The sequence below is a fragment of the Bombus bifarius genome, unplaced genomic scaffold (assembly GCF_011952205.1).
Source record: "Bombus bifarius isolate JDL3187 unplaced genomic scaffold, Bbif_JDL3187 scf7180000009200, whole genome shotgun sequence".
Lineage (NCBI taxonomy): Eukaryota > Metazoa > Arthropoda > Insecta > Hymenoptera > Apidae > Bombus > Bombus bifarius.
This window is the reverse complement of record NW_022884965.1, coordinates 3462842-3488223: the sequence shown is the minus strand read 5'-3', so window position 1 is coordinate 3488223 and position 25382 is coordinate 3462842. Positions and strand designations below refer to the sequence as shown.

At 37.2% G+C, this 25382-nt stretch overlaps 1 protein-coding gene across 6 annotated transcripts in view; it reads left to right on the top strand.

Moving 5' to 3' along the window:
- The window catches only part of LOC117214477, a 95473-nt gene that overhangs the window by 53540 nt on the left and 16551 nt on the right, over window positions 1–25382 (top strand). For all 6 annotated transcript variants that reach the window (XM_033460614.1, XM_033460615.1, XM_033460619.1 and 3 more), the window contains one exon: window positions 24585–24728. In XM_033460614.1, the coding sequence (XP_033316505.1) occupies window positions 24585–24728 (144 nt within the window). The remainder of the gene's footprint in view (window positions 1–24584; window positions 24729–25382) is intronic.

Sequence of the window (25382 nt, the reverse complement as noted above, 5' to 3'; positions counted from 1 at the left end):
TGTACTTGCGATTCGCGGTATTTCCTCATTTTACTGCACTTTTTGCGTGCCATGCCATCGTTATGCAACGATCTTTCGTTCGTCGACGAACGAAAGTCGTGGGAGTGGAGAAGTGCGATATAGATTAGTTTGCGAGCCAGTCTAGTCCACTTTCTCGCACTGAAGAAAGCTACCGGCATAGATAAGGGGCCTATGGAGCCCATTGATTGAGCCAAAATTAATTACTGGTCCAGCACAGCCTACAGTCTCAGTCCTGGATGCTTGACTCGTAGAGAACACTGCAAGTGAGAAAATTGAAAATTGTCGATCCTTTATTGGCAAGTGTACTGCATACCAATGAGAATACCGTAGTGTAGAATTTAAATGCAATTTCCCTTCCTAAATTGTTATTGACAATTCTAGAAGATGGTGTGACAATCTCAAATGAAGAAAGATGTAAGTATCAATGGATACTAGATAATTGTACTTTTGGTTTTCGTCTATGCCATCTATCTAAACCTAAATGAATGACATATTCAGTTTTCTTTACAATTAAAGGTGCCACAGATATCTTTCTGCAGATACACTTACCTCTTTCATGAATTTGGACTACATTAAGTCACAAGACTTTTCCCCCTGAGAAACTTGTTTCTTGGTGCTTGCAGTGTTTTCTACAAGCAGTCTTCAACCATGAGACTCACAGCTTACCGAAAGTCCTGAGTAGCAGTATCTTCTCAGTGCAGGAGTCTGAAGTTTGCTACAATCTGATGATACGTTGGTCTTATAAGAGAACATAAAGGTTTGAAGTTAGCTAAGTTGAGAGTTATTGGCAGTTTGCTAAAGAAATACCGATCAATTTGAAATAGCTAGTACAGTTAATAGTCGTTATATGATCACTGCCATAGATGACCAAGGTCCTTTGCACATTGCTGTATATGATATTATACAACATGAGTTTTCAAGGTAAGCTTGACTGTCAGGAGCATTACTGAACTTGACTGGTTCTAATAGCTAATCTATATTTGGATTAGATATAATTGAAGCCCGCAAGAAGGAAGTATCACGGTTAGAATCATCAAGCACTCTTGGCAAGATTAATTACTACTCCAGGACAGGGAAGGATAATTGTTGAACGATGATAGAGCCTGAAAAATGGATGAGAGAGATTTATGCTAACTCAATAGTTGCTGTTATTAACTGATTGCAAGCAATTGACGTTTTAAGCGACCTTTAACGTGCGTTACAAAGCAACCAGTTTACCGGCGAACAAGCTAATCCATGAAATCGTAATGACTATGATAATGATGATTTCTAGTTTGTCGGGCCGACTAATGGTCGCGCTACCTTCACTTGGGCTACTAATGAACGTTGCAGAAGGAGAGTAATCGAGGAAACTACTGCGTTTTTCCTCTCCTTTTTTTCTTTTTTCTTTTTTAATTTCACAAAGCAAAAGTGAAAATTCCTCGCTGGCGTGGAAAGTTAAAATCCAAACGTTGAAATTGGAAAAAGAAAGGAAAAAATTCGTTCGCTTGACACGGTGTTGCGAATGGAATGTTTGCATAATTCCTGGCATATAACAGAATCAGGAAGAGTTAGATTTACGAGGAGGGGAAAGGAATCGTTGCACAGCCAGCTTGCATAATCGTGTGTGCACAGGTTGCATCAGGAAATGCATCGAATAGTTTTTATCTCTGCCAATTAAGCTTTTATTTCGACTATCTCTGGTAAAATAATTTTAATTTATCCTTGGATGGCTGGAGCTGCTTCATTTTTAGCTCATGCTATCTTCTCTTACTTTCTTTCTTACATCCATTATTGCTATTGTCCTGGTTTTCTTAAGTTTGATGAACGACATATAAGTTGAAGTTTCTTGATGATAAAGGTTCTCCCCTGGACTAACTTCCTTGAAACTTTGATCAAAAATAGACAATTGTGGCTTCTTCTTAAAGAAATTACATTGCCCTTTTAAATGCCATCTGAACGAATCTGTATCTTCAACATTCTGTCATATTTCTTTTCTACAGAACCAATTTACAGTGAGAGCCGTGTCTGTCATTCTTTCACTGTGTTCTAATTGTAAATCGTGTCAGATAGTCAGATTGGAGAGCACCGTTAGTCCATATAAAGTAATATTAATAAAATCATATGAAGTAGGAGGAACATTGGTGCTTACCATTTTTACCATTTCAGACTGAGAAATCGCATCTCTGGTCAGAATGCTGTTGCTATAGGTTGCATGTACAGTTAACGTTCTATGTGTGCAAGATAGTCAGCATGGATTGTTATCTGGACTGAGGTAATAAAGTCTGCGTGGAAGCTGTCACGTTTGGTCCACGTGGTGGTAACCGTTCCTCCTTTAGATACTTTAAACGGATAAGAGAGAGCACGGTTCCCTTGGAAAAAGCGCTTGGAATGCTATTTGGAACGATGGAGATTGGTTCGTCCGACGGATTTCAGATAATTACGTGGGTGAAATTGTGGAACGTTTCAATACCAACCTACGTTCGATAGAATCTTGTAGAAAGAAGGATGGATCTGTTGGTAGAAAACGGCTGCTTCTAGAGTCTTCATAAACGCGACAATTGCAACAAGAAGGTTCGAATAAATTGTAGACCCGCAATTCTTTGGCGTACGTGTGATAAGCTTTTTCTTTAAATGACGGATATTGAGAGATGGTTTTTCCGATTGAAGAGAAAGCCAGCAGATCCAATGGCTGATATGACTAATCCGATGTGACGAAGTTGAGAGACGTCTGACAATTCTGGATCAATATCAGTCGTTCCACTTTCTATTTAATAATAGAGTCCAGCCAGCGTAGATAATTTTATTATCTTTAAAAAAAAAGCCATTTACTTTGGCGAATTATCGTGTGGAATAGCTAGGTAGCTCTGATCATGCCATGCAAAATAATCGTAATAAGGTGAAGCAGAGATTGACTCGATTAACATTCCTGTTGCTCGTGCGTCCAGGTACAGTCAGGTAAAATTTTCTGAAATTCCAAGTTATTCGCCTCTTGTTCAGGCTAGTAAATCTTGCTGTTCTAGTTAGCTTGGCCATCCAGTCCCATGTCGTTAGTTATCGAGGGACCTGCCTGTAGGGACGAGACACGGCGGGACTGAAAAGAGAGCAAAGATGGAATCTGGACGTATTTATGATGCTCCCGTGATTAGTGCATCTCCTCCTACCTTGTCTCGCTTCTCTCTTTACCTCGTTTCGCCCTTTGCTGTCCTTTGCACGTTTCCACTTACTGACTACGGTTCTGATGGATCGTCTTTCGGTTCTGTTCCAATCCCATTTTCTCTCCCCTTGTTTTCTTTTTTCTTTTCCTATTTCTGAACATCAATTTATAATACTATCCTTGACTCGTAAAATCTTAGGCTTGCACCTATCGTGGTTTCGACAGTTTGGAGATTTGGAGGACCGATAATCTGAAAGATTCTGAAACTTAACAGCGTAGGAGATCGGAAATTCGAAAGTCTGAAAATTTGGCAATTCGTGAGTCTGAAAATATGCAAGCGCGGAATTTTCAATGTCCAAAGTTTGGACATTTGGAAATTTTGGGGATTGAAAAATCGAGAAACTCGACTTGTACTTCAGTGCCTGAGAATTTAGGGATTTAAAAGCTTGAAAGTTCGTAAATCTGATGGGTCATTGATTTAGATATTGTAAGTGTCTGAAAGGCTGAAAATTTGGAGATTTGAGAGTTCAGAAGCTTGGAGATTTGAATACTTCAATGTTTCCAAAGGGATTTTAGAGATTGAAATGTCTGAAAATTCGCCAATTCGATGGTCTGAAGGTCTGAAAGTTTGAAGATCTGGAAATTTAAAAGTTGGGAAGTTTGAAAATACAGAAACGTCAAGTACTGGAAATTTGGAGATTTGGATACTTCAGAGTTCGAGGTTTGAAAGTCCGAAAGCTCGAAGATTTAACAGTCTGAAAGCTCGAAGATTTAAAAGTCCGAAAGTTCGAAGATTTAAAAGTCTGAAAGCTCGAAGGTTTAAAAGTCTGAAAGCTCGAGGATTTAAAAAGTCTGCACTGTTCGAAGATTTAAAAGTCTGAAAGCTCGTAAATTTGATGGTTTACATGTCTGAAAACCTGGGCATATGAAAGTTGGAAAATCTGGAACTATAAAAGTCAGAAAATCTGGAACTATAAAAGTCGGAAAATCTGGAAATCTTGTCATCCAAATTCTCATACAATTTTCGCTTATACGATTCACTGCCCTAGTATATATCACTCTGAATAATTTTCTACAGTTTCAGTCTCGAGTCCTAAAACCTTGGCTCTTCCTATGGCTGATCCTCGCCGGTAGTCCTTGTATTCCATGACGATCTCGTTGCTCTTCTTCTAGTGCGTGAGACAGGCATGTAGCTTGCGACCGTGTGTGCGTGTAATGCGCGCGCGTGAGGTAGAAGAGCAGCCTCCGGAGAAGCTCTCTCCGAGGAGGTCGCGAGCAAGGCCATTTGGGGCGTTGCCCTCCTGAGCTCGATCTCGAGCTTACATATGGCCGGTTATCCACACGTCGAGCACTCGTTCAGCATCGATCTACTGGGTGTCCTGATTCGATCCTTACCTATGTTTCTTCGAAAGTAACGTGTCAAATACGGATATCCGCCTTATAACACAGTTCCCTAGTCAGCTGTTTTTGACGAGTATACTCGTCACGAAGAAATGGCAATATTTCGTCTTACGACGAGTATACTCGTCATGCGTAAGAAGCAGTTACAATTTGCTGTTTAAATTGCAAGTCTAGCGGAAACTAAAATATATTCGTCAATCTTAAAATCTTTTGAACATTTGGAGGCCAAGACCAAGAAATAAAAAATAAGCAGCAAATAAAAACTCGATGATTAACCGAAAGTGTTACATATCAATACTACTTATGCTAATTGTAAAAGAATGCCGTCGACTTTTTGTCAGAAAGATCTTCATTTGCTACTTAAAAGCGAATTAAAAGTGAACTAAAAATTTCAACGTTCAGATTCAACTGTGAGCAAACTGTGCACACGCTTGGACATCACAGCTTAAAAACTTAGGGTACTGCTGTTTCAGAATTTGTCGGTGGATTTTAATGATGGGGTCGGAATTCAGCTCGTGCAACGTGAGCAGGCAATAATCTTATTGCAGTACAGAGTGAGTACGGAGACTATAATCCGAAGGTTAGGAGCAACGCATTAAGAATACTGATTTGTCTGGGATTAATGTTAATGAGGCGTGTAGGTGCCATTGTTTGGTTACTAAGATATTTATAGATGACGATTGTTTTATCCTACGTAATTGTGCTGCTGACAACCTTGTTACATGAACTCAGCGATTAATATATGTTCACCGTGAACTTAGTAATTTTCTGCGTTGGAAGGTCATCGCTTTAGCATATTGAATCACACAGCAGGAGCAACCACTATACCGAATAAATAACGTTTACAGACGTTAGAATGAAATTCTAAATAGCAAGGGTTTGTCCCTAAATTTTGGTGCCCCAATTAGGCAACTGCCTTCTTTGTTAATAAATCCATAGTAGTGGGAATTCGATCAGCTAATTAGACGAATCTCTCTCGTTGCATTAGACATGTGGTCATCTGAACAATTGATGAAATTAGATGAAACTTAGGGGCACCTCTTAAATCCTAATGCACAGATCTAAATGGTAGACACAAGAAATAACTTTTAGCTCCTTCCATGGAACAGTAACTAGCTCTGCTCATGGAATCTCTTTAATTGCACTGGACATTTAGTCATCTGAACAATTGATGAAGTTGAAGAAAACTTAGGGGGGTTTCTTGAATCCTAATGTCCTGACCTAAATGATAGACACAAGAAATACCTTTCAACTTCTTCCATGGAACAGTAACGAGCTTTGCTGATGAAATCAAATGAATCTCTTTAATTGCATTAGATATTTGGTCTTTTGAACAATTGATGAAATTAAATGAAACTTAGGGGCACCTGTTAAATCCTAATGTCCTGAGCACAGATCTAAATGGTAGACACAAGAAATAACTTTTAGCTCCTTCCATGGAACAGTAATGGGCTTTGCTCATGGAATCAGATGAATCTCTTTAATTACTTTAGATATTTGGTCTCTTGAACAATTGATGAAATTAAAAGAAACTTAGGGACATCTCTTAAATCCTAGTGTCCTGGGCACAGATGTAAGTGATAGACACAAAAAATAAACTTCAATTCTTGCCAAATGTCTTTGGGATAATACCACGATTAAGATCAACTAAAACCAATGTCAGAACTGAGAATTCTTAACAAAAGACTCGACCAGAAGACTCTGGCTCTCGATTATCTGGCTTCTTTTCGCCATCTCCTTGATCTGGACTTGGAAAGTCTTCCTTGAGAAACGCTCCTGCACAATTGCGCCCGAGTTCCCAGAGGTGAGAACAGCCTGTGACGAGGATCGAGTTTCTTGGTGGAAGTTGTGCAAGTGTATTACCGTCTTCTTAAAACAATAGCTGTTGCTCCTTCGCTCGCACAGGTTTATTAAACTAGGAACAGAAATTAAATACCAAACTGTTGGACGTCTTTCTGTCTGTTAATACCGTTCCAGTATCGCTCATGGCGAAGATCAAAGGCAGGAAGATTGCACTCTCTTGCAGAAATAATTCCTCCGTTACGTTTCTTCCCATCCAACAAAGAGATGGACCAACAGGTGGATCAAGAATATTGGATATCCTGTATATCAGACGCAACGACATTTCGCAACGTGTTACATAGCTTTAGTGAATTTAAATATAATAACAGACTTAGAATATCTTCAGAGACGATCTTTTAATCCTTTGATTAGCGACTGTGTGGAGAAAGGAAACAAGTATTTGTAGAGTTGAAAATGTGAAAAATTGGAAGGTAGAAATTGAAGGGTAGAAAAGTGAAAACTTGAAAATTTGAAAAATTGAAAATTCGCTAGTTCGAGAATTTGGAGGATTGGAAATTTGAAAAATTGTATAATTCAAGATTTGTAAGAGTGAAAGTTTGACAGAAAGTTTGGAAGATTGACAATTTAGAAAACTGGAAATTTAAAAGACTAAGGATGTGAAATAAAAATCTTTAGCAGCTTGGCGATTCGAAAATTCATATGGCTGTGAATCTAAAAGTTTGTAAGTTGGAAGGAAACTTAGAAATCCGAAACCAACCATTTGTAGCGCTGAAAGATGATCTTACGTGATACGAAACGGCGTATAAAATTGTAAATTCGATTCGGTGTTGGTTGCAGGTTTATGTTCAATTGTAATCATCAGAGAGAAACGAACGGCTGGATCGTTATTATTGATTCACCTACTGCCGGGAGTTACATAAATCCATGGGCGTACATTTTATTTTCTATAAAACGTTTTCTGTTACTTTCGTTAAAAGAAACCAACCAGAACGTGTTAGGAAGCGAGTGCCGACTTATTTTTTACGCTCGAGGTGGTCAGAATATGTGCCAGGAAATTACTTGGAAATTGAAGAAATTAACACGATTCAACTAAGGCAATCTAATCTAAGCACAGTAGAGTGCGTATAAGAATAGTCCAACGTAGAAAATTTGCAAATGAAAAATTCCAATTAATATTTAGTAACTGAAAATATCTGAACATATCTTGTAGCAAGCGATGACATAATGTCTAGAAGCTAATAATAAAAATTTGAAAATGAGAAATTTGAAGATGTGGAAATTCAAGACATTTGAATACTATAAAGATATTTGAGAATTCTAATACTTTTGGGACCCGAATATTTAGGAACTCTTATGTTCGGGAGGATTAATATTTGCGAACTCTAATATTCGGGATCGTCGATATTTGGGCACTCTAATATTTGGAAGCACTAATATTTGAGAGTTCTAATACTTTGCGAGTGCAATATTCCAGAACTCTAATATTCGGCAGCATTAATATTTGGGAACTCATATTTGGGAACATTAACATTTTCCAGCTCTAATATTAGAGGACTATAATGTATGGGAACTCTAATATTTGAGAGTCCTAATACTTAGGGACTGTAATATTTCAGAACTCTAACTTTTGTGAACATTAATATTTGAGAACTCTAATATTCGGGAGCGTCGATATTTGGGCACTCGAATATTTGGGAACTCTAATATTTGAGAGTTCTAATACTTAGGGACTATAATATTTGAGAACTCTAATATTCGGTAGCGTTGATATTTGGGCACTCGAATATTTGAGAGTTCTAATACTTAGGGACTGTAATATTTCAGAACTCTAACATTCGTGAGCATTAATATTTGAGAACTCTAATATTCGGGAGCGTTGATATTTGGGCACTCGAATGTTTGGGAACTCTAATATTTGAGAGTTCTAATACTTAGGGACCGTAATATTTGAGAACTCTAATATTCGGGAGTGTTGATATTTGAGAACTCTAATATTCGGGAGCGTTGATATTTGGGCACTCGAATATTTGGGAACTCTAATATTTGAGAGTTCTAATACTTAGGGACTGTAATATTTGAGAACTCTAATATTCGGGAGTGTTGATATTTGGGCACTCGAATATTTGGGAACTCTAATATTTGAGAGTTCTAATACTTAGGGACTGTAATATTTGAGAACTCTAACATTCGCGTGCATTAATATTTGAGAACTCTAATATTCGGGAGCGTTGATATTTGAGCACTCGAATATTCAGGAGTATTGGTATTTGGGTGCTGTAATATTCGGGAATATTAACATTTGGCAGGTCTAATATTAGAGAACTCTAATATATGGGAATTCCAATTGTCGGATTGTTCGCGGAGAGACACGTTCGCGGTAGATCGCGTCAATTAGAGTCGTAAATTCTCCTTACGATTAGATAATCGACCCCATGAATTGGTCGATCGCCTATTTCCATTAGGATAATAAAGATGGTTGACTGATTATAACACTGAAGTAACAGGTTATAATATATACTTTATTCCAACAACTTGATAGATATAAATAGTTACGCGTCGTGCGTATAGACGTATTCTCAGAGACGTGTAAATGGTAAGTTACAACTGATGATTGATCAAAACATTGACTGGTCAACGGATGAAAAATCAGTCAAAGATGTTGACTGATCTAAGCCTGATAAACCAGTGAAGTTTGGTGACGATGTTGTCGCAGAGGAAAACTATTGCTGGGGGTTGCTCGTCCCACCACCGGTCGTTTCCGTATGGAAATAATTGACCTTCCCATTGTTTACCTGATTGGACAATAACCATAAGCAACGTCTCGACTTGAAGATCTTCTATAACAATTAAGGACCTTAACGGTGAAATAAAAATGCTTAGTTTTATGACAGTTCCTTAGGATCATTGTCCGTATTGACCGTCTTGATAGATAGATTCTGGTTTATGTAAAGGGTCATCGGACGTAACACCAATACTTGACAGTGCTAATATTTTGGATTTCTAATACCACCTGGGAAGCCTAATGTTTAAGGATTCGAGAAATTTCACATTAATAAATAAATGCAGTGCTGCATTAACAGAACGCCTTTAATAGGATAGATGCTCGTAGATATGTTTAATACGATCATAAATAATTAATCTGGTTAGCTGGCACATCGTAAAAACAAATGCAACGTATAGGTTATGTTACACGTTTCACGCAATACTAATCAGAATTGCTTAACAGACACGCTGTACATTACATTATAACAAATCAGATGCCACGAAACCGTGGCAATTGCAACAGAATAATTGGCTGATAAAAATGTTGGTCTAACAGAGAGAAAAAGTGGTAGGAATGTGTATGGAGGAGACACAAAGCGCCACGATCGCGTTATATGTATCGTCCCTAATGGCGTCATTAAATTAAACACCGTTATTCGTCGAAATTACGTCCTCTTACGTCACGAAGCGGCGATTACGTCGACTTACATGCTTCAACAAGTGACTTCGCGAATGCTCGTATTTCATGCAGCGATGGCCACTCGCGTTTCTTTCCTGCAAGAAAGTTTGTCGACGTTCAGTAAACCAGATCCAGTTAAATGTTATTAGAATGAGTAATATGGCCAGCCATTAGCGCTAAAAGTACTGCCTTCGATCAAACGACACTGTAATCTTACAAAGCGATGCTTAAGAATTGATTCTTGGTCATTTTGAATTATTAGTATCTTCAGGAAAAGTGGATTTCGCCGTAAGTTCCTGCTGCAGGATGACGGATATTGCGAGACACGTCGAAAAGGGAAATTTCATTTCCTAATTAAACCTGATGTTGGTAAAATGTGATGTCTGGAGCTTCGAGAATTACTGGAAGCTCGAAACCGTAAAAATTGGAGAGCCATTGGACACTCGTCCAGCTTGAAAGTTCGACAAAGCTCACGGTCTGAAAGTTTGGGAATTTGAGAATCGGAATGTCTGAAAATTGGGAGGTTAGAAAATTCGAAAGTTTTCGAAACTTTGAAGTCTGAAAGTTTTAGACGTTTGAAAGTATTGAAGGTTTAGAAGTGTAAAAGTTTGGCGAATTTGCGTTGTATAAGATTAACGTTGTCAAAAAGATATGTATCGTCACGACTTCCTATCTTAAGACAGCAGTCACTGAAGGAGGGAAATGTAATGACTAGAGTCTCGGAACGTACAATCGTATAGATATCTTGATTACAATTACTCGATGGCGGTGTATGACAAAAAGGAATCACAGCCGGGCCGTATTGGCAAAGTGCATCGCGTCCTCTTTGGAGTTACGCGTGTTGCGTAATCGTACGTTATGTAATTTGCTCGTAAACGGTGGAAAGATCGAAAAGGGAAAAAAGGCAAACGACGGAGATCGATCGAGAGAGGTCTTTGCTTGAGAAATCTCCGATGGGAATTTTTTCCTTGGTAATTACGAATAATAGCTTTCGTCGGTATTTAACCTGGGTGTCAAACGTCCGTTTACTCCTTCCAATAAAGACAAGGGAGGGTTGGACAGAATTCCTTGTTCTATAGATTTTATACCACATTTATCGATCTCAGTTAATGGTATACATAAAAAAAGAAAAGAAAAAGAAATTTATTAGAACGAGCCACAGGTATGCGTAGGTCTTTATTTTGCATAATGATAGGATGTTCCTGGCATTATCGAAAGATATACCTCTTGCAGATTGCTTCACCAATGCTTACTTTCTCTCTATAGAACGTACAATTAACAAAAATTACGTTTGATGTGTTTATAAAAGAGATAATACCGGTTGAGTCTTGATTACTGTAACAGAACATATATACAGCTTATATAACCTAAGAAAGAAGAGTACAAAAGAAGCAATTCATGGTTCTCCATCTTTTGTGACCAACCTTAATGATTTGCACGTGTCTGGTATGATTATGTACCAACTATGTATCACGCAGACCAAAACATGCTAATTGTAATAGATTGTGCCGTCAGTCTTATTATTGAGCCAGCTGTCCTTTGAACCTTCATATGATATATCCAATACTAGCATCGAGTAGACAAGTTAAAAGATGGTCTAAAACCGTCAATTTGTCTCTAACAGTATCTTGTACTGTGTGACACGATGGTAGTACAGTGTACATGCTTAAAAATCAGTTACAGGTTAGATACAGGACGTATTAGTCAGAGATGGCGCCAGATATTTTGTCACCTAACCCCAAAACCACATTTTGGTGTATCCTATGACATGGATTTTCAATTGCTGTTGTTAAATTTTACAAGTTGGCATTCTCAGTGGCCCAATTATGGAAACCGAGATTCTGTGTATTTTAACTGTTGGAGTTAACGACAAAAAAACGCGATATTATGTTATCCGCTACATAATATTTTTAATTCTTATCCACAATGTAGTTGTGTCATTCGCATTCCACAGATAAACATGTTCTTTCGAAGGACAGAAGAACGAGCTTCCTGCTAAGATAGTCTTCGGAGTTAACATATCGCGAACATGTGCTCATGCGCATGCGGAATCGAAGCGATCACGGATCGATTACCGAGACGAGTATCGACTTACGCCGGTCCCATCGATGCGGAACGTAATTAAGTGGAATGGAAATATTGCCACACTCGAAAAACAAAAAGAGAAAGAAAAAGAAAAAATGGCGCGTGTCCAGTGAAAGACACGGACTTGCGATTTGTGGCCTCGTCCCGAGATCGACTTGAAACCGATACCGTCGTGAAATTCACTGCGAGATCGATCGTTACAATGTAGGCAGAGTTTCTATTACAGTCGGCCACCGATCGATTCGCGATAACGAATCTCAGCTTGACCTGTAGGAAAGTGAACGGTGGGAAAATATGTGGGAAAATAGGCCGTCATTAGTATAGAAGTCTTCTCCAATAGGGAATAAATAACGCTAACAGGCTCGATGCAATTAAAGGGATTCTCCTAATTCCACGATGGATTCCAATGGAGATTAAAATTGAAACCTAACTTGCCTGAATTAGGTTAGGTAGTCCCCTAATTAGAGCTGTCCCTTACAATTTAAGAAATGTTGCTAATTTTTTATTAAATTTCTCAATTAGTCTAATGCCTGAATACTTAACCTATATATCGTGAGGATTACAATTAGTTTTATAGGAAATTTTATCGGGCAGATCTTCAGACGTAGGAATGAATCTTTTTATCGCACTATATGAAAATAAGGTTTTGTTTAATGTGGATAAATATAGGATTACAGTTTTAAAAGGTCATGTTTTTATTATTATTGTTCGAACCTATCCTCTTCCAGCAGTAAATAAATGGATCGCCCGAGTAAAAAGAGAGGAAGAACAGAGAAAGTTCGGTGAACTCAAAGAAGCTTCTTCACCTCGAGGTCGCCAGTGTTGTTTTACGAGCTCCTGAAAGTTGTATCGTCTCGTTCTTGGTGAGGTCAGGTTCGTGTCCTCGTCCGTCTGTCTCGCTGTCTGTCTGTCCGTTTTCGTGGAACCTCCGTCCCACATACAAGGGCATAGCCATTTCCATACAATGTCGCACAAAAAGAGCGTAAAACAGGCGGAAGTTCTGAGGAGAATACGAAATTCATCCAACCAGTGAAATCAAGATCCTCGCCTTTTTAAATTCCTCTGCAACTGATTCCGAATTAAATACGATTCTCGATCTTTTTATTATATTTATAGCGTGACGGGTTAGAAATGCGCGCGCAGGTATTTGAAACATTCGTTCTCCCGGTTTGTTAAAGCTGTTTTACCGACCGCAAAATTCGCGTCTTCCGTGAAATTAATTGAGCAATTAAAATTCTCTATGGCCAGAACGAGAATTCGGCGATGTTCAACACCAATCAACGAAGAATTATTGCTGTAGAATTGAATATAATTCTTGTTTAAATAAGGGTTAAGAATATTCGAGTTACAACCCGGAACGAACGAGCATAAACCGTTACGTACATCGTTAAGGGCAATAAAATAAAACGGGCGAAGGAAATACGAGAGGTTATTTTTAAAAAAGAGGCAAAATGAAACTGACCTCGGCAGAATTGCCCGTAACAAGTGCGAGAAACCTGTCTCATGCTATTCAACAGATTATCCTATGTGTCTGGTTTCTTTCTGTAATTTGGTCAATGGATCAACTTTGTACGCGTTGTTAATTTTTAACATTTGTCACGTTTTTTCGAATATCGCCGACAAAAAACCTTGCATCAATTCCTAAGAGATTATTAAATTATAGTTGTTGAAATAGAGATTAATTCTTATGGGCCGTTGCTCGATCGGTAACTAGGGTTCAAAGCTGAACTAATATCGATCTAAATGAAAGTTTCAAATTAGAAATTTAATCTGAAATAATCTTTCAATTTAAGTTTGTAATATTGCGATCTATAGCATATGTGTGTGTGTACGCGTGCGTACGTGTGTGCGTGTGTCCGTCCGTATATTCTAATAGTGGAAACATTCAAATATAATATTCGATAAGATATAACCTCACAATTCGAATTAATGAATTTATGGTGGTTTAGTATCTCTGTATAACTGAGGTTATGGACGCAAGAAATCGACAACTGAAGTAAAACCAGCTGTCATTGATCGAAACGGAAGTTTCGAATACAAAATTCCATTAGATACGATCTTTTAATTCGATTTAATGGGATTGTAATCTATAATATCATATTCACGAGGTTATGAAAGCTGGATATTGTCGAAAAAGGAAAACAACCGCGGAATTTTATGACTCACGTCTCGAATGTTTGATTTGGTTAGAGCCTGGAATTTGTCGGACAATTTGCGGGAAAGTAAGAACGATCGAAGAAGAGAGGAAGAAAAAAAGGGGGACGGGCATTAGAAAAGTAGCTTCTGGGAAGACTGTTAGCCGCGTAAATGTTTTCTCTTCGAACGGATAGTTTTGCAACCGATTCACCGATCGATACACCTCGTTCCGGACAATGCGATCTCGATTTCTCGGGACCTGCCGCGTCGAGGAAATTATTAAGTCGTCCAGTGAAAGGATTTTACCCGTGGACTTATCGAAACCGATGCACGGAACGTGAAACTTCGTTACTTATTTTCTGTTCGCTATATTTGTATCGACTCTTTTTTTGGTAACTCAATTATGGTTGGCGATGGAATCGAAATAGGGAGAATGCTTGGTATTATATTCGCAAGTGATACGACTTTCACGAGAATTTATCCACATTGTAATCTTGATCCCTTTCTAACATAAAAGCTTGAATGTGTATATTTTTCCTAAGATTTATTTAACTAGAAATTTATTTAACATTCATTCCATTTATTATTGTTTTTTATTTAATTACCAAATCGTTCATTCTCAGTTCATCTTATTATGCTATAAAAAAAAAAAAAAAAAAAAAAAAATTTTAAAGGACCTCGGAGCAAGAATAAAAGTCTTTGTAACGCCTTATAAGGTGCATAAACGAGGATCGTCTTGAATTAATACAGATTTATCCATCCGCGAATAATTGCTGAATCTGCTTAAATATTCAGCGCACGTTGATACTTGTTGTGCTCTGCCTCTTTCCGGCTGGGTATGTAGAGCATTTCCTTTAATACCGACTGGTATTTCCATCGCGTGTGGGTCGGAGGACCTCCAAATGGAATATCGCGAAACTCGTTTCCAAACGATCTGCGCAGACCCTAAGTCGCGAGGCCTACTTCATCGAGAGGCCCCGCGTTCGGCCATTAGCCCACATTCGGTTTTATTTGGTGTCGTAAGTGAAAATACCGGGGACTGTCGCGACGTTTTTGCGAGAAACTGCTGTTTCTTTACCGGAATAGAAAAGATGTCATGCTAATCAGCTGTCGTGAAACTTTACTCGTTGAAATATTGTTTCAAGGTGGTTCACTGTAAATATTGAAACAAATAATAGAGAAAGCGCAAGCAGAGACATTTAGCATGTTCACTACGGTTTTGATTTGTGTAATTTACGATGGTTGTATACAGAGTCTGACCAGATAACACGTAAAAGAAAATTGTTTCATTCTCGTTTTAATTTTCGAGAAAATCGAGTTCGAATATTTATCAGGTATACTTGATCGTGGCTAATTTCAGATTGGACAGGAATAAATAATCGACAGAAGGTAATTATATGCGCAAAGATAAATCAAAAGCGTTGAATAATATTTTTTCAAAGAAATTGAGTTCGAACATGTTTAGTCGAAATTTAGTCGGCCTTGCGTACGATAAATTCTCAAATTTATTTTTCTCCGAAGCAAAGCGTCTTGTAGAAAAATTGTATTGTACATTTTCGACTTATTGTCACGCGTAGAGTTACCCTCTATCGATTATTTAGTCCTGTCCAGGCCGGAATTAGCCACATTCACTTATAATTCATAAATCTTGAGACTCGATTTTCTCGAAAACTCTGCCGGGAATAAAAATAATTTTATCCTTAATTTCTTTCTTATTTTCCCACGATGAATCACGTCCAGTACGTTTTCACATGTTATTTGGACCCTTTCCGTTATATTTACCTTTATACGTATTGTTCGTGACAATATTGTATATTTTACAAAAGAATCAATCGTATCTTGAAATTTTTGCAATATATGAAACATACAGTAGTCATATACACTAGTCATTTTGTCTATTTCTGTAATTCTAAATAGCAATAATTCTGTCAAAAAAAAAAAAAAAAACTGTAAGGAAAAAGGTTTTAGTTTATAGGTTATAAAAGGTTAATTTAATGGATGCCATTTGCATTCCATATTAAAATGCAGACATTCTTCCCAAAGAAATTAGAACGACTATGTGCTATTTTTCCCTCGGTAACAGACACTAGAATACACGCATATATTGTTATACTGTTATTGTGCGTGAATTCTCACGGGGTTTCGCTGCACGAAGGAAACAATAGTCTCATTTCTCCGACGCGTTCATCTTTCGGTCGCAGGTGCCCGTGTAATTCGATACGCGTCCGAAAAGAAAGACGAACTTTACTCGCGTGTCTCGCCTTCCAACCGATGATATCATTTCTTAGAACTCGATAAAGAAGTCGATGATCCTGAAAAAGCACTTTTTAGTAAACGAAACGGCAATTTTGTGAAACTTTTTATACTTCTATGTTAACCAACAGTTCCAAGCCATTGAAAGTTAACCTAACCTTACTGAGGCCTCCAAATTTTTATGTTCCAATCTCGACGAAGTAAGAAATACTTTTAGTATCGAGAGAAAAAAAGATGATGAAATTTTTAAGTACTGTTTTATTTATATTTTGAAACCAGTTTTTTTAGTAGACACAAAATGGAAGCTTGTTAGAACAACAATCTTCTCAGTGTATAATTAATTAGGCTAACTATAAATTCTCTAATTTCACTCTGAAACCAAGTTTTGCTTAAAAACCTGTTTTTTTCAGAACCTCTCATATTCCTATATTTATTAGAAATTGCTGAGCCATTGAACTCGGAATACATTGAAATCATTGGAAGATCGCACAGTCTTCTCAGTGGAGTGATTAATCAGGCTAAAAATGATTTTGCATGCATATTGATGGAACTGGTGCATATCCTTGAAAATTATGTAAGGAGCGAGGAAGAAAAGAAGAGAGAGAGAGAGAGAGAGAAGAAAGAATGGAAGGTGGAGATACGTTCCATAGCTGGAGGCCCCGGCCTTCCTAAATTCCAACAGCGCATCCCGTTAGTTCTCCACCTGTCTGATCGCCTCAGCTCGTGGAACAAGTATTGACCACTTTCCAGTCTGTTTACCACAGCAGTGATCGCCGTGGATTATGAATGGAATGACCGAGCCAGTTGTTCCCGTGATGCTCTCTAAAACACATTCCTATATGAACGTCCATCACAAATAAAAATCCTCGATACACCATTCTCACCTGTTTTCAATACTCTATGGCGCAAGACTTATGGCTACTACTTATGAGCTTCTGCATTTGTATGAGCGAGTACAGTAGAAATCCATTCATAAATATTTATAACAGAAATTTATACATAGGTATAATAGGAGTTCGTTGATTCTTCTAACAAAATTGTTACTTCAATATTTTCCATCCAATTGGTAGGATCTCGTATTTAGATATGTCAATTCTCAATCAGCTGTCGCGACTGAATATGGTAGAATTCTATTTGGAAATATTGAGATTTGTACAGCAGGATTTCACCAATACTTCTCCAAAATAGGATTTAAGGTTTCAAACAATAGGATTTCATAGTTTAAAAGTGGATTTAATTACTAGGAAGTTTATGAACTCTGGAACTATTATACAGATAACAGTGGTGAAAATAAAGACGACCAAAGCGCTAATATGTCAAATACTATTTTTCTAAATTCACCTTAGAATTTATTATCACTTACCTGCTTTTGCTTCATCTTTTTATTAAGAAGAAGTAAATCGCTTGTTTCTTAAGCATCGAACGTTGCAGTGGAACTGAAAAATCCACAAAAAGTGATATAATCAGTTTACAAATGCCACGTTGCTTTTACTTTTACCTTTGCGCGTGAACATAATTTTAAAAATGCACGACCGTCTTAATAACAGAATTATACAGTTTCTTCCTTGAAGCCATTCCAAAGCCATTTTGTCTTTCAATAAATGGCACGACTGTAATGGCATCCTGTCTCTCCAAGAGAATTATGTCATTTCAGCATAAGTGATCATGAAGGTATACACACAGTCCAGGGTATAGTGTTTCGTTTTACGTAACCATGAGAGGCTGCTGTCGAGTTGCAAGAGGGCGAGAACACGAATTAATGGTAATGAGTGCATGCATTGTGCGCAGAAAGCACGGTCGACATTGCACCGGGATCTTTGAGGTCCTCATTAAGGATTTTCATTACGTGTGCATTGGACTGCGAGACAGACTGCTTGTCGAACGCGTGTTGCATTGTCCAATGGGTGTGCGTGACCATTTTGTCAATGTGTCCCTTGTCAGGATCAAGAGAATGGACGGTCATTGTCCTGAACTGAACGAGATTTTTTATTGAAACGTATAACTGCAGCGGTTTTAGACATAGTTGAGGACATACAGTGGTCTTAGCAATAATTTGAGGACATGAAAGACCTGCAATCTATCAAATCTTATTCAATCAGTGTAGGAATATTTTTCATCGTTCTTTTAAATATTTATGTAGAGTATTTACAGTTGTACTGTGCAGAGGAGGTGACAGAACCAAGTCATTTTGCTAGTTAGTATCTTCTTCTGGTCAATGTTGCTAGACTCCTGACCAAATGTGTAGTCTGACCATCATTGATGTAATTGCAAATTAGGGAACTTGATATAATTCCAAGTTAGGGACTGCCTATTTAGGTCATTGTGTGCATTCAATTTTGTATTACCTTTTAATAATAGAACTAGGAAGGTGGATTTTGGATCCCTACAAATAAATAGCCCACTACATCCATTGCCCATTTCTGTGGGATTTCTGTACAGTCAATAGTACGACATTGCATAACTGTTGCTCTGTAACACAATTTCCTCTGAATCTCACTTCTGATAGCTCCTTCTGATAACACCAATTATTAGTTATTAACAACAACAGATACCTTTCCCAACATTTATCAAGCAATAGACACCTGACCAATTGTGTGAATCCTAACTATTCCATAGGTATTATTTAAGGTCAGATTTGAGCAGAAACAAGTTAGGCTAACGCCACCTGTACGAATTCACCAAAAGTTCAACAAACATGTAAGAGATACGCAATTTTCTAATTTTTCAAATTACATTTCTTCGATCATTTGTCAATGAGAATCCTCGTTAGGTTTAAGCCTTTCAATTATCATAGGGGATTGAATCCGATCGTCATGTCCTAATAACATGTTCGTCGAAACAAATGGAAATAATAATTTCCGGTGATCAACCATGTCATTTGTCCCATAAAAAGAAGAAAGTTTGTCAATCACCGGCAGGATACGTTTCTTTTAACTTCTTCCTGACTATTTCGCGATACAACGCAGCAAAACCAGCGATCCCAGAGCTCCCCCTAGCGGGAATAAATCATGGCTCTTCCGTGGGATCTCTTTGGTCGAAGCCACGGTCAAGGAAACGTAGAAAGAGATCGATATTTCCTGCGTTCTAGCCAACGAACCGAATCGTAACAAAACACTCGAAAGGACGGACGGCGTGCCTTTCCTGACGATCCACAGCGTGCAATCTGTAATCTTCGAAACGTCGATGGACCAATTATTCCTGCTGCTTCGTGCAACTCCTCTGCGAGGATGAAACTGTTACTAGGAATTCGAAAAAATCGCTCGATCGTAAGAAGTACATGGAGAACAGCTGTTTAGTCTAGGGATTTTCGTGATTTCGCAGTTGAATCGATAAATGCTAGAATAAGGAAGTAAAAAGCGAAAGAAAGTGTTGTTTTATAATCTCATATTTGTTAGTACCTATTATTTACATGATATTTACAGATGTCGCGTGACTTTAGCTACTTTCAGAGGAGATTCTCGCGTAACGACGGTGAAAGCTAGTGATTTTTATGAATTCTTTTTACACTAAATACTGGTTATATGGGACCAGACCTTTTTTGGGATGTAAGTACAGCCTCGAGGTGTAAACGTATCGGACGTCTTAATTTAAGTTTTCTGATGCGAGAACGGAATTAAATCCGTGGTCCAGCGTGTCCAGGGCACGCATTGCCCGGCTCGTTACTGCTTCTTTCTTCGTAGACCTCGTGGTGGAAAACGTGCCAGCCACAGGAACTGATTGAGCAACCCACTATCACGAAATGCTCTAGGGACGCGTCTACAGAGTCACGTGTGCCTGCACGTGGCGATATTCTTCGACAGGGGAAGATTTATTAATTTGAGAACTGTATAATGTGTTATTCATACATTCTCCCCATCCTTATGGTGTATTTCTCCGATATGATGAAAGGAATAAACGATCGCTCATTCCCTTCGCATACCTTGCTCTTCAGTATAGTAGATATTTGCTTATAAATAGGTAGATATTTCCTTATAAATATGTAGACATTTGTTACGTTATAGTGTCGCGTTTCTGAATTCCTAAATGTGAAAATAATTAATGACTAATGAGCGATATTGGACATGCGGAATCTTAAAATATCCCCATTTATGTAGAAGATAAAATTCTCACAGCAAGATTGACCTAAATCATAAATACTTCAAAAAATCAGTATCCTTCGAACGTCAAATCCGAAAATACCAAATGTCCAAAAAGAATTTGCATAGTGGGTCCACTAACTTAGCTCGAGCTTACAGTTCTTGTCGGTTCTCTTCATTCGCGTCGGTTCTCTTGCGCAGATGGAATTCCTGCACATTCGTAGAAGGGAATGCACCTCTGGGTTCATCGATAGCGTAAACAACGATGATTCAACGTTTCATCGTGCCACGAGTTTATTAGATTATATATACTAACTTGACTGATCGTGTTGTATATATGCAATTAGCAGCAAGTGGTCGGTGGCTGCGTTTGCCATTTGTAAGCGGTTACGTAAAGGGCCTCTCTTCGAGATCCGAATTATGTAACGGTACCGTTCCTTCGATATAATCATCGGCTATCCCGTGACTCGAGTGATTGATACCGAAATGGATGCGTGGATCTCAATTTGCTTTCCCCTGGTTACCCGATGAAAACCGAAACTCCGCCTCGAGCGTCGAAACAATTACGTTTTAACCGTCGACTTGACGAAATTGCGTCATAAAAATGTATCGAATAGCTCCGAGTGTGCCGGATGAATCGTTGTAAAAAACTGAAGAAAGAACGCGCAATATATTTTTTTAACGAGTGTCTCTGTTATCCAGAAAATCGAATAAAAAGCTAGGGGTTTGCCCTATTTCGGTGACGCCATTGCAAAGATGGCGCGCGTTCAAGCTAGTGGCACGCCTCATACTTTTAAGCTCGATTTATTTGAAAATTACGATTCCTAGAGAAAAATATTATTCTATATCTTTCGTTTAATTTTTTATGCAGAACCGACTGCTATTAATTATTCGGAGATATTTTTGGCGTTTAAAGGATTAGGCTGTGAAATATGTGAATGGTTAAATGTGCTTTGAAGAGGTTGGAGGAATTTGAATACAAGATTCTTTTAATTTGACGCTTTAGACGCCTTGTATTGGAAAAGCTGACGTCGTTAAGGAATTTGAAGCGGCTGCAAGTAGCCGTTTTCTTTTCAGCGAGCAACAGTCTCGTTCATTCAATTGGCAAATGTCGCAACGATGTGCGAGAGCCACTTATGAAATCACTGATGAAACCACGGTTTTTCTCTGTGACTTGGAGATAAGGTTCATTCAAGATTCTGAATTCCAAGTTGTACATCTTCTTGTCTGTTTCCCCGATCTTAACCTATATTCTGCGATACTTGAGTATAATCTGCGCGCTATAATTTATCTTCTTTCCTTGTACAGTTTAACAGGAATCTATAAGGTGGTTCCAAAGTCACGATACACTTGAAAAATACCTAATTAAAATACCTTTTTAATTAAAAATGTATTAAATTCAATTATGTCGATGCATTATCAATACAATAGAATTTTGCACGGATATTGAATTATATCATATCACTGTATGTGATAAGACTTATATACTAGATGTTATTCTGCTAGAAATCAACTCTTTATGATAAAATTCATAGTAGTGTACAAAACTATAGTAGTGTATAATATTGCGTACAATGTGAGTTGTACAATGTGTATGCGAGTGTCGTGTGAAACGTTTATCTGTGGCTGTTTGTTCCAGAGCACAGTAGCAGCCAGATAGATGGTAATCGATCTGACCACCCTATTCGACCAATAGAGTAGATTGCGTTATAGGAAACGATACTGTCTGCTTTTTATCACGCGTTTCGTCTTCCATGTGTCGCCGTTCTACTGTATCACCTTACACGCGTTCCAGAATACGCGTTACTTGGGTGTCCATTAGCATTGACAAGTTAACTTTTTTAATAGCAGGTTTTAATGGCTTGTATTAAGGCTGCCAAATAGCTGTTATTCACTTTTTGTTTTCCTAGTCTGTCTTATGACAAATGATGCAAGTTTTCAAACATCAATGTGTCTAACAACTGGTATGTTGTTATATTCAAACGTTCACGTGTTCAAAGTACTAAAATACCAAGATACTAGTATACTGGTGTATGCAAGCATGAAAGCATCGATCCACGAAATATACTATCACGGTACTAAGACACTAAGGGAGTGATTATTGAAATATCAAAATATTAAAATATTAAGAATTTCTTAAATGGAAAAAACAACATAAAATAGTACAAAAATCTGCAACGAACTACTTGAAATAATTAGGTAAAACCAACATTACTAAATCAGTGCACGACCTTTGGACATTATTAAAATTCGTACTGTTTAGTTTGCAAGACTCTATCGTTCAAGGTCATTGAAAAAGATATATATACGTATATATCGCGTAACGTAGTGACGTTTCACTTTTAACACCAACCTTACCAGGCCCGGTCAAATGACCAGTTCCAAAATTTAATTTAAGATTGTACATTCATTAACATATATTAACGAAAATTGAGAAACTGATTAATTAGATAATATAAGAATTTATATAAAGTTAGATGAACGGAAGGAATAGCAGTGAATGTATAATTTCAAATGAAATTTCGAAATGTAGTTTCAAATTAAATTTTGTAACGTAATTTTAAATTAAATTTTGAAATGTGATTTCAAATTAAATTTTGTAACGTAATTTTAAATTAAATTTTGAAATATAATTCCAAATTAAATGTTGAAACGTAATTGCAAATTAAATTTTGGAACATAATTTCAAATTAAATTTTGGAATATAATTTCAAATTAAATTTTCAAGTGTGATTTCAAATTAAATTTTGAAATGTGATTGCAAATTAAATTTTGGAACATAATTTCAAATTAAATTTTGAAGTGTGATTTCAAATTAAATTTTGAAATGTGATTGCAAATTAAATTTTGGAACATAATATCAAATTAAATTTTGAAGTGTGATTTCAAATTAAATTTTGAAGTCTAATTTCAAATTAAATTTTGAAGTGTAATTTCAAATTAAATTTTGGAACGTAATTCCAGATTAAATTTTGAAGTGTGATTTCAAATTGAATTTTGAAACGTAATTGCAAATTAAATTTTGGAACATAATTTCAAATTAAATTTTGGAATATAATTCCAAATTAAATTTTGAAATATAATTTCAAATTAAATTTTTTGGTCATTTGACCGGGTCTGATTAAGGTAGCGTCAAAAAGCTACTTGCAAGCCACCTTTAAGCCACATAACGGTCAGATTGTTATTGTCAGCTGGCCATGAACTAGTTCAGTTCCATTTTGAGGTATAAAATCCAGATCGAGATTAATTCGATAATGTTGTGAAACGGCCACGATGATAACGGCTGGCATTGAATAGCTGCATGTCATGTGAACATGAAAGTGTGGTCGGTCTATGTTTGGGGAAGCCCCGGGGAATTTGTGCCACGTTTCTTTCAAATGCACGCTTTCGTTTCGTACATATTGGAGAACGTTAAGAAATTTGTGTCGTTCGATTGTTTGAAGAATATCGTCTGCTGTAATTGTTATGCAAATGATTTTGTAAAACACGAACTCGATGACTGAAATATCAATGAGAAGAAGAAGGATGGATTGTGCGCATCGTATGTCAGGAACATGTATTTCTAAACTAGAACTGCACTGTGACAATAGCTCGTTATAAAATATAATTAGAGTATTTTCTAGAGTATTTTCTGTACAATTCTACTGTAGTAATATTCTTGTTAATATTTCAGGATAATAACACTTATAATTAGCGTTGGATTATTATGAGAAACGAACGCGTGCGTGTGAGTACGTAGCAAGAAAAATTATTCAACATACTGAAAACAAATTATCTTTACACGTAGACTGCAGTATGACATAGTAAATGACAGAATGACATAACAACCATTTTTTTGGTATGAGTGGACAGCGATATTTTTTTCTTTTGTTTTGTTACTAACGGTTAGCTTTTGAAGAGTTCAGTCTGAAATATAGGTATGCCGTCTTCGAATATAAATAATTATTCCAATAAAGGATTATTACATCTTCTAATTTATTGCCTATAATTGGTAATCATATTCGTCATCTTCATTCTTTATTTTATCTCTTTGTAACGACATTTAAAAGGACATTTATGAGGCTATATAAGAATTTTGTCTATATCAAATACCAAAAAAAAAGGGATCTATCAAATTTTCTACAACTTCAATTTTAATTTTAATTTCAATTTTCTTAGAATAAAATATTCCTGATTCAGTTGGTTCAACATTTTTCTAATGAAAAATTCCTTCTTTTCTATTGATTTCCAGGATTAGAGAGGAGAGGCCATCCAGAATGGTTCTAACCGTGACCGAGGACACGCCAGCAGACATGCTAGCCGGTAGCATGGAGCTCCTGGTCCAGTTACCTCAGGAGCATCATCTTCAAACGCAGAGGGTCACGGTGCAGAGAAGGTACACTACTCTTTCGAATTCATCTTTCATATGTACTTGCCCCAAAAGTGGGTGGCACGTCTAACAAATAGCAGCATCTTTAAAATTGAGAAGGACCGACTTGCAACGATTTAAATAAACAAAATTAACGCATAATTTCATCATAATCAAATTTCTAAGTGAAAAATAGAATCAGGTGTCATTTTTGTTATTTTCATTTTATAAGAAGAATTCTATGGATCTCTAGGAAACCTAAATCTAGGGATTCTAGGGATTCTAAATCTAGGAACTCTAGGGATTCTAAATCTAGGAACTCTAGGGATTGTAAAGAACTTGGGGAAATCCTAAGGAATCCCCTATTCCTCGGCATGTTTATCAAATTATGTCACTTTCGTAGCAGGAGTTTAGGTCTAAAACATACTTTGCTATAGCGAGCATATGAATTAGGGACCTTCTAACGAATTCAATTTAATTTAGTTTGTAATTAGCATTAGAAACAAAAATTTGAGTTTAATAATCAGTCTAGATTAGTTTAGCCCAAGCTTATGTAATTTGTTTTTGTAATACACCTATGTAAGGTTTGTCTAACGGTGCAATATGCAACTGACAATGAGCAGAATCATCCTAACCGCCCTGAAATTAATTTAACGGTCCAATTAGCAGATTAATTCGCCG